This window comes from Chionomys nivalis, chromosome 13 (genome assembly GCF_950005125.1).
Source record: "Chionomys nivalis chromosome 13, mChiNiv1.1, whole genome shotgun sequence".
Taxonomy (NCBI): domain Eukaryota; kingdom Metazoa; phylum Chordata; class Mammalia; order Rodentia; family Cricetidae; genus Chionomys; species Chionomys nivalis.
This window is the reverse complement of record NC_080098.1, coordinates 26,523,343-26,537,178: the sequence shown is the minus strand read 5'-3', so window position 1 is coordinate 26,537,178 and position 13,836 is coordinate 26,523,343. Positions and strand designations below refer to the sequence as shown.

Here is a 13,836-nt window from a genome sequence, read left to right as displayed (position 1 = left end):
TCTGTGAATTCGAGGCCAGCCTGGCCTACAAGCACCAGTTACAGGACAGGCTCCAAAGCTACACAAAGAAATCCTGTATTGAAAAAGAAACAAAAATCAAATAAACAAACAAACAAAATAAATAAAAAGGAAAAAAGAAAGAAGGCTGTTTCTAGACTGAGAGGTACTATTTGTACTCTTTAGGGCCCCAAAGAGCTAGAAAAATCTGAAAGCTTTTCAAGTCTCTCTAAAGAAGATGCTGTCTGTCAACATGTTATCAGAAAGACCTTAAACAAAGAAGATAGAAAGAATTTCAAGACTAAAGCACCCACCTCATTACTCTGCCTGTATTGCTACACAAATGCCCACACATTGCTCTGAAGAAACAACACACCAAGAAAAATGAGGAGACTACAGAATGTGCTAGACTTTTGGCCAAGGGAATGAAGGAAGCCAAAGGAAAAAAATCTTTATACCTTCAAAAGAAGTAAGCATATTTCTATTTCCAAGACCCTTGGCTGGGGTCCAAGGAACAGTCCTCATCTCAAGATGGAGTCTGGGTGTAATCACAAGATGGACAGGGACTTGGAGGTATGCTAAAAGCTCTACCAAGCATGCGTCAGACTACATCCCTGATTCGGTTTCCCTAGATGTGGAACCAGCTATGACCTAAAGCTGGGAGAGCCCATGTAAAACTCTCAGTCAACTATAGTCAGTGGTCATTGATGGAAGGATGCATCCGGAAGCCTGTGTCATAGTGGAATAGAACCTCACGTCCAGAGGTTTGGGTTCAAGTTTCCAGTGTCAACTTTCTGGTATGATCTGAGGTTAGTGGCTGTCACCTGCCACCACAGTTCTTTTGCTTTTCAAGTAGATATATTGATAAATGATTCCAGAGGTTTCTGTGAGAATAAGAGGACACATGTAAGAATACTTTACAGGCTAAAATATGAAGCGAATATTAACATTGTTAATTGTCCAACAAACCATACAGGAAACATCTGTTACAAAACGGGGAAATGAGGCACTGTTTTCAGTAGAGAGGGAATAAAAGGGGGTAGGTTATTATTCCTAGGGGCTAACAGTCTTCATACACTTGTCTGTCTCTTGGGGGCACTGGGGGTTTTCTGTGTGGCAGCAGGAGGCTGGGCAGGGGTTGTGAGGGAGAAGAGAGCTGAAAGGAACTGAGAGTGCTGGGGTTGGCCCCACATCTGGAGAGTGGTCTCAGTGGGCACCCATGTGTGGAAAGAATTGCTCACTGACATTTTAGTTCCGTAGGATTTTGATTCACATGAGAACCAGAAAACCTTCCAGTCAGAAGAAACCTCAGATGTGTCTGCGCTGACCCTCTTAGCTATGGTGACAAAATGACTCGTTCGAGATTGCACAGCAAACTCAAGAACAAAGGCCATTCCTCCCCACAGGCTACCCACTCCAGGATACGGATTCTCTTTCTCTCCCATGTGGGTGGATTTGGTCAAATTCTGTGAACATTTTCATCTGGAGCAAGGGAAGCACAAGCGCTTGTTTTCGAACATAGCCAGAGAGTTAGTGTCCTAGTTAACCTTGACTGTCAACTTGACACAGCCGGAAGTCCTTCGAGAGAAGTCTCACCTGAGGAACTGTAGAGATCAAATGGGCCTATGGGCTTGTTTGTAGGGAACTGTCTTGCATGGCAGGGAATAGAGAATAGAGATTTGATTGGCAAAAATGAATAGAAATACAGTGAGAGTCCAGTTTCAACCCATGCTTATTCACTGAATAAGCATGGGTTGAAACTGGATTCTCTGAGCATGGCGGACAATGAAGGCTGATGAGAAGCCAAGGACAATGGCACTAGGTTTCGATCCTAATACATGAACTGGCTTTGTGGGAGCTTAGCCTGTTTAGACGCTCACCTTCCTGGACGTAGATAGAAGACCTTCGTCTTCCCGCAGGACAGGGAATTTGGACTGCTCTTCAGTATCGAGAGGGAGGGGGAATGGTGTGGGGGGAGGAGAAGAGGAGTGGGGATAGGGGGAGGGGAGTGGGGGGAGGTGGCAATATTTGGGAGGAGGGGAGGGAAATGGGAAATGGGGAGCAGGTGGAAATATTAATTAAAAAAGAATAAAAGGCTCTTCCTTTCCGATCCGCCATCGCTGGTGGCAGCACCGCCAGGATGCAGATTTTCTTGAAGACCCTTACGGGGAAAACCATCACGCTCGAGGTTGAACCCTCAGACACTATAGAAAATGTCAAGGCCAAGATCCAGGATAAGGAAGGAATTCCTCCTGATCAGCAGAGGCTGATCTTCGCTGGCAAGCAGCTGGAAGATGGCCGTACTTTGTCTGACTACAACATCCAAAAGGAGTCCACCCTTCATCTGGTGTTGAGACTTCGTGGTGGTGCTAAGAAAAGGAAGAAGAAGTCTTATACCACCCCCAAGAAGAACAAGCATAAGAGGAAGAAGGTGAAGCTGGCTGTAGTCAAGTACTATAAGGTGGATGAAAATGGCAAAATTAGTTGTCTTCGTCGGGAGTGTCCTTCTGATGAATGTGGTGCTGGAGTTTTCATGGCCAGCCACTTTGACAGACATTATTGTGGCAAGTGCTGTCTGACTTACTGCTTCAACAAGCCGGAAGACAAGTAGTTGTGTATGAATAAATAAAAAGACAGGAATTGAAAAAAAAAAAAAAAGAAAAGCCTGATGTTCCCGGTCGAATTCGGGACAGAGAGAAAGCTTTGTAACAACAATATACATGTATTTTACACATAAAAAAAAAAAAAGAAATACAGTGAGAAATAGGGAGGGATGTGTGCACCTGGTGACAACACAGAGTAAGAGTGAATGCAAAAAACAGGTTCTTTCTCTGTACTCTGCATGCATGCATGTGTGTGTGTGTGTCTGTGTTTATGCAGATTGGTATGTCAGTGTACATATGTGTATGTGTATGCACGTGAGTGCATGTGCATGTATGTGTGTATGCAGTGTGAGTGTATGTGTGTGTGTGTATGTGTGTGTGTGGTGTGTGTGTGTCTGTGTTTATGCAGATTGCTCTGTCAGTGTACATACATGTGTGTGTGTATGCACGTGAGTGCATGTGCATGTATGTGTGTGTATGCAGTGTGAGTGTATGTGTGTGTGTGTGTGTGTCTGTGTTTATGCAGATTGCTCTGTCAGTGTACATATGTGTATGTGTGTGTGTATGCACGTGAGTGCATGTGCATGTATGTGTGTGTATGCAGTGTGAGTGTATGTGTGTGTGGTGTGTGTGTGTGCTTGTGGAGGTCAGAGGTAGATGTCAGCTCTCCTATTGCTCTCCACCATATTGTTTGAACCATGGTCCCTCATTGAATCTGGAGCTCACTCACTGGAGAGTCCCAGGGAATTTACGTCTCCTCTCTCCCACCCCAGGACTGGGACTGCAAATGTGTACCAGTTTTTACATGGATCCTGAGGATTCAAACTCAGGTCTTGGATTACACAGGAAACTCTTTACCCCCTGAGCTATTTCTCTAATTCTTCAACTCTATTCTTTTAATCAGTCATTTAGCAGTATGAATTAAAAAAATTAGTTGCATTCAAAACTAGTATTCAAAGATATGTGATGGACTAATGTGAACCACTCTTACTGCGGCCTAAGGAAGGACATACCCTTCCTCTCACATTGTTGAATGCCCTAGCAGGTTCTTGGTTCACTGTTGTCTTAGGCATTGTTCTATTGCTGTGAAGAGACACCGTGATCACGGCAACTCTTATAAAGAAAAGTATTTAACTGAAGCTGGCTTACAGTTTCGAGGTTTAGTTTATTATCACCATGGTGAAAACATGGCAGCACACAGACAGACATGGTGCTGGAGAAGCAGCAGAGAGGTCTACATCTGGATCTGCAGAAAGAGAGAGACGCTGGGCCTTGATTGGACTTTTGAAGCCCACTTCCAGTGACAAACTTCTTCCAACAAGACCATAGCTGCTCCAACAAGGCTATACCTTCTAATCCTTCTCAAGTAGTGCCATTTCCTGATGACTAAGCCTTCACATACATGAGCCTATGGAGGACACTCTTGCTCCAAGCGCCGCAAGTGTACTATCTTTCTGATGTGGGTGTCTTACGTGAGGAGGGTGTCTGGATTGGGGGGGACTCTTTGAGTTGTATAGGGCACTGGTGTTGGAAGAGATTGACAGGGCAGATGTGAGACACACAGAGTTTCTTCCTTGAAGATCTACTGTTCTATTTTGTTTTTGAATAATGTTCCAGAATGAGTATTGCTGGGAACTCAAGGGCAAGTTGCTCCCCGAGGAGTGTTACAACTGATCATTCTAGATGGAGAAATGCAGGTAACCTGTCCTTATCTGAATCATCCAAAAGAGGACCAAAGATCTTACTATGTACCAAGAAACTGTCCTTATAGAGTTTGCTGGATTATGGATATTAGTGTTAGAAGAAAGGAAACTAAGAACTCTTTTGTTTAGTGGGTATTATTACTCTACATTATTTACCTGCATTCAGGATTGATATTTATCTTCGCAACATACCCTCGTAGTCACTAGCCAACAGAATTGTCACCGGTTCACAAACAGTGTAGATAGACATACTGTGTGTACCCAATGAAATTCAGACCCACATGGTGAGCTTCCCACTGTCACAGACATGCTTGACCCAAAAACACACAAGAAAGAGGAGAATGGAGATGGGCTGGGTAGATTCAGGGGTTGCCCAAAGCCATCTGTGGGAATACAAATACCATAGCTGTAAATAAACACAGCTAACCTAGTCTTAGAGGACATGGTAGGAGGAATATATTGATGAGTCCTGCCCCTGGAGGGTTTCACTCCTACAGCTCATTACCTCATTGATATTCTTGGTGCCTTAACACAAGACAGAGCCACCCACAGCCTGTTAAACATTTGCAGCAAAATGGTGCAGAACATAACAAGGGCATTAGCCAGGTTTCCTGTGAATGTCGCAGGAGAACAGTTGGAGTGTGTGTGTGTGTGTGTGTGTGTGTGTGTGAGCTGTGGGCAACATGGCTTCCTTGCACTTTCCTTCCTGACATCTAAGAGGGAAGTCAGAAGATGAAACCCACCTCTGGACACAGACGAAGGCATCCATGGGGCCAAGACCACACCTGCCAATGAAGAAACACATTCATTGTCTTTTCCTGTAAGACTCCAGGCCCCCACAGTAGCCTGATCTGTCTGGTTACCTGGGACCACTTGTTTTGATTCCAAGTAGCGCAGGGGAAAAAGTCCCCTGGCGACTCTCTTGTCAAACCTGTGGAGTAAATGTCAATAAGTCGTCCCCCCCCCCCCCCCCCGTTAAGTCCCTTTTAACTGAGAACTTTGAAAGGGATTAGCTGATACAGTGAAAGGAGTTGAAACTCGGCAAAAAAGTATTAGAGCTATGAAATAAATCAGCCTCTGGACTCAGGTTGGACTTGGGATGAAAAGAAATTGAGTGGTTCAGAAATGGATGCCTTTTTCTTTGTAACCCCAGAGAATAGCTAAGCTCATTTCTCACCTCATGGTTAATGGGACGGTGGTGTGTCTGGATTAATCACAGCGGTTGGAGGTGTAGTCACCATCTGCACCCAAGCAGAGACCATGCAAATGAGCATGGGCTTGCCTGCAAAGATTTTGTTTTAATAGAAAATATAATCATAATAAATATTATTTAAAATGTTGACAAAGGAATATTTCTTTGAAATTTATCTTAAAAACACGCATATAGCCAGGCCTGGTTATCTCTGCATTGCCGGATTACTGTAAATGGAATAAATTTCTTAATTTTTCAAATTGTTCATTTTTAGTATATAGAAATGCTACTAAGGCTTTGAATGCATTTTGGGGGTGAGAACGGAGTGGATAGATGTGTGTAGTGAGCAGAGGCCAGCCTTGGGTATCATTTCTCCAGGAGTATCCAGCCCATGCTTTAGAAAGAGGGTCTCTCCTTAACATGGGGTTTGCTGGACAGGCAGTCTAACTAAATCTGTGAGCTTCAGGCTGAGCACGAGACCCTATCTAAAATAAAATAAAATACCAACTCATATCTGCTGCTGGACTCCATATGCATGCTCACATGTGTATGCACACGCTTGTGCACTTGTTCACACACACATGGATATTCACACAAACACAAAACCCATGTGATAAATCAAATCTTAGAAATTCATATTTTCTTTTTTCCTAGGAAACTGTCCATTTTACCTCAGTTTTAGACTATATTGACATGAAATCATATGTATTTATTCTTATAATGTATTATTTCCTCTTTGGTTCTGTAATTAAGACAATAGTTTCTTGATTATTTTTATGACAAGTTGATAAGGAGTGGTTTTTTCACTGAGAAAGTTAAAGGTTGGGTTTATTGGTGAACATTGCTGCATATTTTCTCAGTATTTTTCAGTATTTGTCTTTAAGACTTTCTGTTTCCCAATTTATAAGGTTTCTATGTAAAACCTTTTGTGATTTCTTACAAGGTTTGTTCATTTAAAATATTTTTAATGTTGAAATTTTCCCATTTTCAGAAGATGTGAACCAAGGCATAAACTCCTCATCTCAAACATCTCAGATAATGCTTCTGCTAGATGTCTTATTTTTTAATCTCCAAATTTTCCATCCTTTTGTTTCTCTTTAAGACAAGACTTTTTTTTTTTTCCCAGACAAGTTCTCTCTCTGTAGTCTTGGCTACTTTCTATGTCTTCCTGTCTTCCTTCCTTCCTTCCTTCCTTCCTTCCTTCCTTCCTTCCTTCCTTCCTTCCTTCCTTTCTTCCTTCCTTCTTCTCACTCTCCTTCTTTCTTTCTCTAAGTGTGTACACTTACAAGGTCAGAAGAAGGCATTGTGTCCTCTGGAGCTGGAGTTACAAGTGGTTGTTAACTGCCCAATGTGGGTGCTGGGAGCCCAACTCCAGTCCTTTGAAAGAGCAGCAAACATTCTTAATCATCTAGTCATCTCTCCAGCCTCTACTTCTTCATTTTGACCTTGAAGATTTAGAATCCCTTAGAACACCTTGGGACCTGTCTGTGAATGTTCCCTGAGAGGATTACCTGGAGCCCAGCCCTTCTTGCTTATACTCGTGTTCGGATTCCCATTGCAACAGCCACGAAACTCTGCTTTCTCCAGTCGGAAGGGCCACTCTCTTCACATTCCTCTTCAAAACCAGTTCCAAAGTCACAAGCCACATAGGTCATTCCAGCAGCACCCCTTCTCAACACCAGATTTTTTTTTTGTATTCATTAGTTTTGTTTTTGTTGCTGTGACACAAGCTTTAAAATAGCAATATAAGGAAAGAAAGGTTTATTTGTCTCACTTTTGAAGAGGGCCTTAATTACTATCCTATTTCTGTGAAGAGACGCCATGACCAAGGCAAACTAGAAAAGAAAACATTTAATTGGGGACTTGCTAGTCATTATGATGGGGAACATGGTAACAGGAAGCAGGCATGGCCTTGGAGTAATAGCTGAGAGCTTACCTCTGATCCGTAAGCGGGAGGAAGAGAGAGAGAGAGAGAGAGAGAGAGAGAGAGAGAGAGAGAGAGAGAGAGAGGATCAGGCATGGGCTTTTGAAACCTCAAAGCTCACTCCCAGTGACACAGCTCCTCTCGTGAGGTTACACCTTCAAATTCTTCTACCCACTCGTGGACCAAGTGTTCACATATATGAGCCTATGGGTAGTGTGGAAGTTCCCTCTCTGTGCTGTAATTGCCATTAATTAATAAAGAAACTGCCTTGGCCTGTTGATAGGGCAGAACTTAGGTAGGTGGGGAAGACAGAACTGAATGCTGGGAGAAAGAAGGGCAGAGCCAGAGAGACACCATGGATTCGCCTGAGACAGACACTGGGAATTTTACCCGGTAAGCCACTGCCACATGACAATACACAGATTAATAGATATGGGTTAAATATATATAAGAGTTAGCCAATAAGAAGCTAGAGCTAACAGGCCAAGCAGTGATTTAATTAATACAATGATTATTTCAGTTCTGGGTGGCCAGGATGAACAAGCGAGCCTACTCCTACAAATGGGGGCCAGTCTCATCCAAGTCACCCCTGAGCTGATATGGCTCTAACATGGTAGAGAAGGAACAGCGGTAGGAGTGGCCTTAGTCAGGACTTCCACTGCTGTGAGAATGCACCAGGACCAAAAGTGATGTGGGGAGAAAAGGGTGTATTTCAGTTTACAGTTCCGTATCACAGTCCATCATCAAAGGAAGGCAGGGCACGAAGTCAGGGCAGGAACTGAAGCAAGTGGCCTGCTGAACCTGCTGTCTTATATGATCCGGGACCACCTGACCCAGGGCTAGCACCACCCCCAGTAAGTTGGCTGGTCCTCATCAACCAAGAAACAAGGAAACAGCCTGCAGACTTGTCCACAGGCAATCTGATGGATCCATTTTCTCAACTGAGGTTCATCTTCCCAGACAACCCTATCTTGTATCAAGCCAGGCCAGGCAGCTGGTCACATGGCATCTGCAGTCAGGAAGCAGACAGAAATGAATGCTGGTGCTTAGCTTGCTTACCCTGCCTCTTTTCATTCTGGTAGGATTGCGACACCCCTATTCAGACACATTTAGGGTGTGTCTTCCTTCCTCAATGAAACCTCCCTAAAACAGCCTCACAGACACGACAGTGCCTACTAGGTGAAGACCAACCGTTTCAGCCATCTATGCCGTTCTATTGTCATTCATTCGTAAATAGCGTGTGAATTGTGTTTTATTTGCTCCCTAATGCAGCAAGCGGTATTTCCGAGTGAGCTTTCGCCTTGCCAGATGGAAGTTTCTTGCCAGTCCCCCTGTTACTTTTTTCTTGTCAGTAGCTGAAGTCTTTTAATTATGGCTTGTTAAAGGTATGTTGGTGGTTTTGTTTAGATTTTGAAAATAACAGTGTTCCCCACACTTTCCATATTCTAACTCAGTAAGCTTTATTAAATCTTGTGAGATCAGATACTTTCTTACTCAGGGTGTGTGTGTGTGTATATATATATATATTTAGCATTTTTTGACTTGAATTTTCTACTAGTTTATACTTATTAAACTTTTTTAGGTTGCCAACATTCTTTTCTAATGTTTTGATTTTTGAGGAGGTATTATTATTATTATTTTATTTTATTACTTTAAAAAATACCAATCCAAATTCCCACTTCCTCCCCTCCTCCCACTTCCCTCTCACTCCCTCCACACCCCCCCCCTCCAATCTTAAGAGAGGGCAAGGCACCCTGCCCTGTGGGAAGTCCAAGGCCCTCCCTACTACATCCAGGTTGAGCAAGGTATGCATCCAAAGAGAATAGGATCCCAAAAAGTCAGGCAATAGAGACAAATCCCAGTGGCATTGTCATTGGCCCCTCAGTCTGCCCCAACTGTCAAGCATATTCAGAGGGACTAATTTTATCCCATGCTCGTTCATCCCCAGTCCAGTTGGAGTTAGTGAGCTCCCATTAGCTAAGGCACACTGTCTCTGTGGGTGAACCCTTGAGGAGGTATTTTAATGCCTCTCACTATGATGATAAATTTACCTGTCTTTAAATCAGTTTAATTTATTATACTTTCAAAAGACTCTACATTTTTATGTATTCTGGATATTTCTATTCAAATTGCAATGTTTTGTTTTTTATTTTAACTACATTCTGCCTGGCATTAATATTACTGAAAATGTTATTTTTCTTTTTATTTCTTCCCTGTGTCTTGATGCAGACTCTCCTTTGGCCAAACTCTTGTCAGGAGTTTGGTCTCTAAAATCTCTTCCCAGCTAGTTTAAAAGATTTGAATTTCCGTGTTCATTTTTGCACTGTAACTAGTACATCGGGCGAGTTTAGCCAGAATCCGCCACTGTTGATATCTGATCAGCTCTCTCATTTCTCGCAGTCCCTCAGTGAGGCTCTGCCACTTGACTCAAGGATTGGGTTTGGCTCTCCGCTAACCCGTCAGCATCACTCAGTGATTTTTCACTCACTGATCTCTGATCTCACTTTGCTCCCTGGCCACAGATTCCAACTCAGCCCTGTGTGCAGCTGAGTCCAGACTCACCCTGTGATTTCCGTCCTTGTTTTTGCTGCTTTACTGTCAGGCTCTGGTTTTTTTTTTTTTTGTTTGTTTGTTTGTTTGTTTTTGTTTTTTGGTTTTTTTAATAGTCACACTAATTCTTTACCCCTCTCCCCCATTTCCTTGTTTCCTATTATCTTTCTTTTCTTCTACTTTCAGCTACAAAATCTTTCTTAGCCATTTATTTTCAGAACTTCTTGTCACCTGATTTGTGTCTGCTGCGGAACAGCACAAAATTAAAAACATCAACGGGAGACTGTCTTTTATCAGAGATTTAACTCACTGACATCCTGATTAATGACACGATTAAAAGTGTGCCTGCTTGTGATCGCTTTTACATTTTTTTCCTTTGTTCTATTTGTTCCTCTAATTGTTTGGAAGCAAACTGACCTTTTCCTAATATCTTCATGCTTATGTTTACATTAAAGGACAATTAGTCTATTGGATTTTCTGGATCTGACTTTCTATAAATGTAGCCAAATGATTGTTGCTTTACAGTTTTCTTATTGTTATCTACTCTCGGGCCACTTCATCTTTATTCCTGTTACGATCAATTTCCCCTGAAGCGATGACTAATGAGCCAATTGCAAAGGCTGCTCTATTGCTTTCATGAAGGCTAATTGCTCCCACGAGCGAACAAGTCTTTGGATTCATGGAGTCTATTGGCATTTCCAGTATGTTACAAATCTCAGAACGGAGATTTTGACTTGGTTAATATTTCACCGTGTTGACTGACATCTTTAATCAAGTCAGTGGGCCTTTCTTCATTCAGAAAAAATATAGTAGAACGAAAGACAGCTTTCCTGATTCCCGAATCCATGGCTTGCCTTTTCTTTTTCTAGGGGTCATCTCTATCACAGTCTGTGGGGTGGCTCCGGAGACTCAGTCTAGACAGCACTAGCCATACGCTCCTGGGGAAAAGGTTGACAGGAAAAAAGATCAAAGCAAATGGTTGAAAGGGAATTTTATTTTTATTATAATTGTTAATTCACACCATTTATCCATAGCAGTAGGCTCACTGCCTCAGTTCTATACATGCAAGTAGTGTTTTAATTGCATCTATTTCCCAGCTACCCTCTGTCATTCTTTCCTCTTGACTCTGGTTTCCTTTTTGGTTGCTAGTTAAACCTGCTCCTTCTTTCAAGTCGAAGATACTTGAGTATGTATGTTGTGGATACTAACTTTGTGTGATATATACCTAGGAGTAGTCTACCTGGTTCATTCTAATTTTAGTTTTTGAGGAATAACTATGACTACTTTTCATCCCCATTAACAATATATAAAGTTCCTTTACCCTCTATCCTTTTAGCATTTTTCTTCTTCCTTTTCTTCTCTTCCCCTTCCTTCCTCCCTTCCTCCTCCTCCTCTCCTACCTTTTCTTCCCTCTTACCATTCTGTCTGGGATGAGAGGATTTTAAGTTTAAAAGGGAATTTTTAATCATATGAGCTTTGTGGGGAAGTGTTTGCTTAGTGTGCTGGCTACTTTCCTCCCGTCCTTCCTTCTTTCCTCCCTTCCTTTCTTCCTTCCTCCCTTTCTCTCTTTCTCCCTCCCTCCCTCTCTCTTTCCTTCCCTCCTTCCTTCTTTTTTCCTTCCTCTTTCTCTCTTCCTTCCTTTTAAAAATTCTTTTAACTTTCATTGATTGAATTTTGCATCAGGCATTCCAATCCCACTCACCTCCCAGTCCCCTCAAATTCTCCCTCCTCCCTTGCAAATGCCCCTAAAACAAAACAAATTTAAAAGAAAAACCAAAGATCAAACAAACAATCAAAAAGGAAGAAGAATTTTTGTTGTGAAGCTGTCGCATGGCCTGCTGAGGCACACAGTTCACCCTTTACTCCATCTTTACTTGCAAGTGTTCATTGCTGTGAGTCATTGGAGTCATTGGTCTGGGTCAAGGTTTCTGACTTCTGCTACAGCACTGATAATGGGCTCTGATTGGGTATCCTCTTTGATATCCTGCTGTCCTATGTCATGGCAAGCCTGCTGTTTTGGATTTACAGATCTGACCCCTTCTCGTGCTCCAGTAGTTCATAAATGAGGTGGATGTTGAGTGGGCTAACTCCTACCCCTGGTTCTGGGCCTGCCAGCTTTCCCTCATTGCCACTCCCTGGGCAAACTCAGCAGTGCCTTGGCTAGCTCACCCAATACAGCCTGCAGCAAGGAGCAGGGCTAGTTCTCCTGCGCTCAGATCCTGATATCCAGCCCAGCCACACTTATACCACCAGGGCCAGCTCCACTGCCTTGCACAGGCAAGGTGCAGGACTTTCTTTTTTGATTGCTGTAGGGTACATATGAGGGGGAGGTGGGGTCAGCTCTCCTACTCTCGTGCCCTTAGGGTTGGTTCCCCTGTGCCCCCAACAACAGGATAGGCTCTGCTCTGTTGCCCAGGCAGGGTGTGCTGCAGTTGATAGGGAGCAGGGCTAGTTCTCTCACTCTTATGACCCCAGGGCCATCTATCTCACCTGCCACAGGTAGTGAGGAGCAGAGCGGGGAAGGGCATCTTCCCACACCCATGCTGCATGGCAGACAGACTTGGGGGTTTAGCTCTGCCGCTCTCACTACTTCAGAGCCAGCTCACCTGTGTTCCTGACAACAGTCCTTGTGTGTTGCCCAGGTGGGGTGCATGCCCGTGGTGAGAGATGGGGCCAGCTCTTCCCCGAGGGGTGGCTCCAATTCTCTTGGGTAGTATCCGCAAGAGGCGGGGCCAGAGAAGCATGGGGCTGGCTCAATACAGCATGGTTCTAATGACCCCTGTGTTAACACAGACCATGGCCATCATCACAGACCCCAGCTGCAGCAGGACCATGAACCCAGACATGGCCCTCGTTGGCAGCGAGGGCCCGACGTCACCATAGTGTAGGGCATTTTCTTAATTAGTGATTGATGTGGGAGGACCCAGCCCATTGCGAGAATTCCAGCGTTTGAAAATTAGGAAGCAAGTGAACAAAGGGTGGAAAATGAAGCCAGAGAGGGAAGGCAGGTCCTGAACGTGGAGGGCACTGCTTCCTTTGCAATTGGAGCTTTAGTCCTGTAGGAAGTGCGAGGCTACAATAAAGCCAAATGAGTTGATAGACAGTAGAGATATCTGAACACCCATGGTTATCGTGGCAGCCACAGTAGGTGAGTATGGAGTAAGCCTGCATGCCTATCATCTCGGGATGAATGGGTAAGGAGAAACGTGGTACACATATACACCAGAGCCATAAACCCTATTTGCTTATTCATCCTTTCACCTGGCATCTCTTTAAGCACTAATGGAAAAGGAGCTATGGAACATGCACAGATAAATTGGACAGAGATCTTTCCCACTGGGGGTTTACAGCTCACCAGAAAAATGATGAATGTACCAAAGGAAGCAGGGGATGATGGGAGAGCTTAGAGAGTTAAGGCAGAGGATGCGACGTGGTGGGCCAGCCATTTGATCTCCATCCGAGAGACAAGGGGGATTTGGATAAGTGGGAATGGGGCATGGGAGGCAAATAAAATAGTACCAGGGAGACAGAACGGTGAGAACTCATTCATGTGTCTGCACCGTGCTGAGAAACTTGGATGCTGCAATGGGGCTCAAGGTAAAGAGGAAGTCCAGGAACTTTGTCCATGGGGGCTCAGTCAGGGAGCGTTATATAGATTTTCAACATGTGTGCTTGCCACATGATGTTAATTTTCATTTGGGAAAAGAAACCAGATGTTTGTTTCTGATTTCTCTCCTTTTTAGAGAGTCCAAGAGCCCATTCTAGTGAATGCTGTGTGTTCCCACCTCATTTTGCCAATTCAAGAAAACCTGAACTGTAGAAACTCTCAGAGGTGCGTGGAGGTTTGTTTCCATGGCGATGCTAACA

The 13,836-nt window shown here is 43.7% G+C and overlaps 1 protein-coding gene across 1 annotated transcript; it reads left to right on the top strand.

Moving 5' to 3' along the window:
* The first annotated feature begins 2,096 nt into the window (after positions 1–2,096).
* On the top strand, positions 2,097–2,642 carry LOC130885988 (ubiquitin-40S ribosomal protein S27a-like). The gene has a single exon (XM_057787857.1). The coding sequence runs from the start codon at positions 2,138–2,140 to the stop codon at positions 2,606–2,608; it is 471 nt and encodes a 156-aa protein (XP_057643840.1). The 5' UTR covers positions 2,097–2,137; the 3' UTR covers positions 2,609–2,642.
* The last annotated feature ends 11,194 nt before the right edge of the window (positions 2,643–13,836 follow it).

Coding starts and splice junctions, on each gene's coding strand:
- LOC130885988 (XM_057787857.1), top strand. CDS start 2,138: ATGCAGATTTTCTTGAAGACCCTTACGGGGAAAACCATCACGCTCGAG.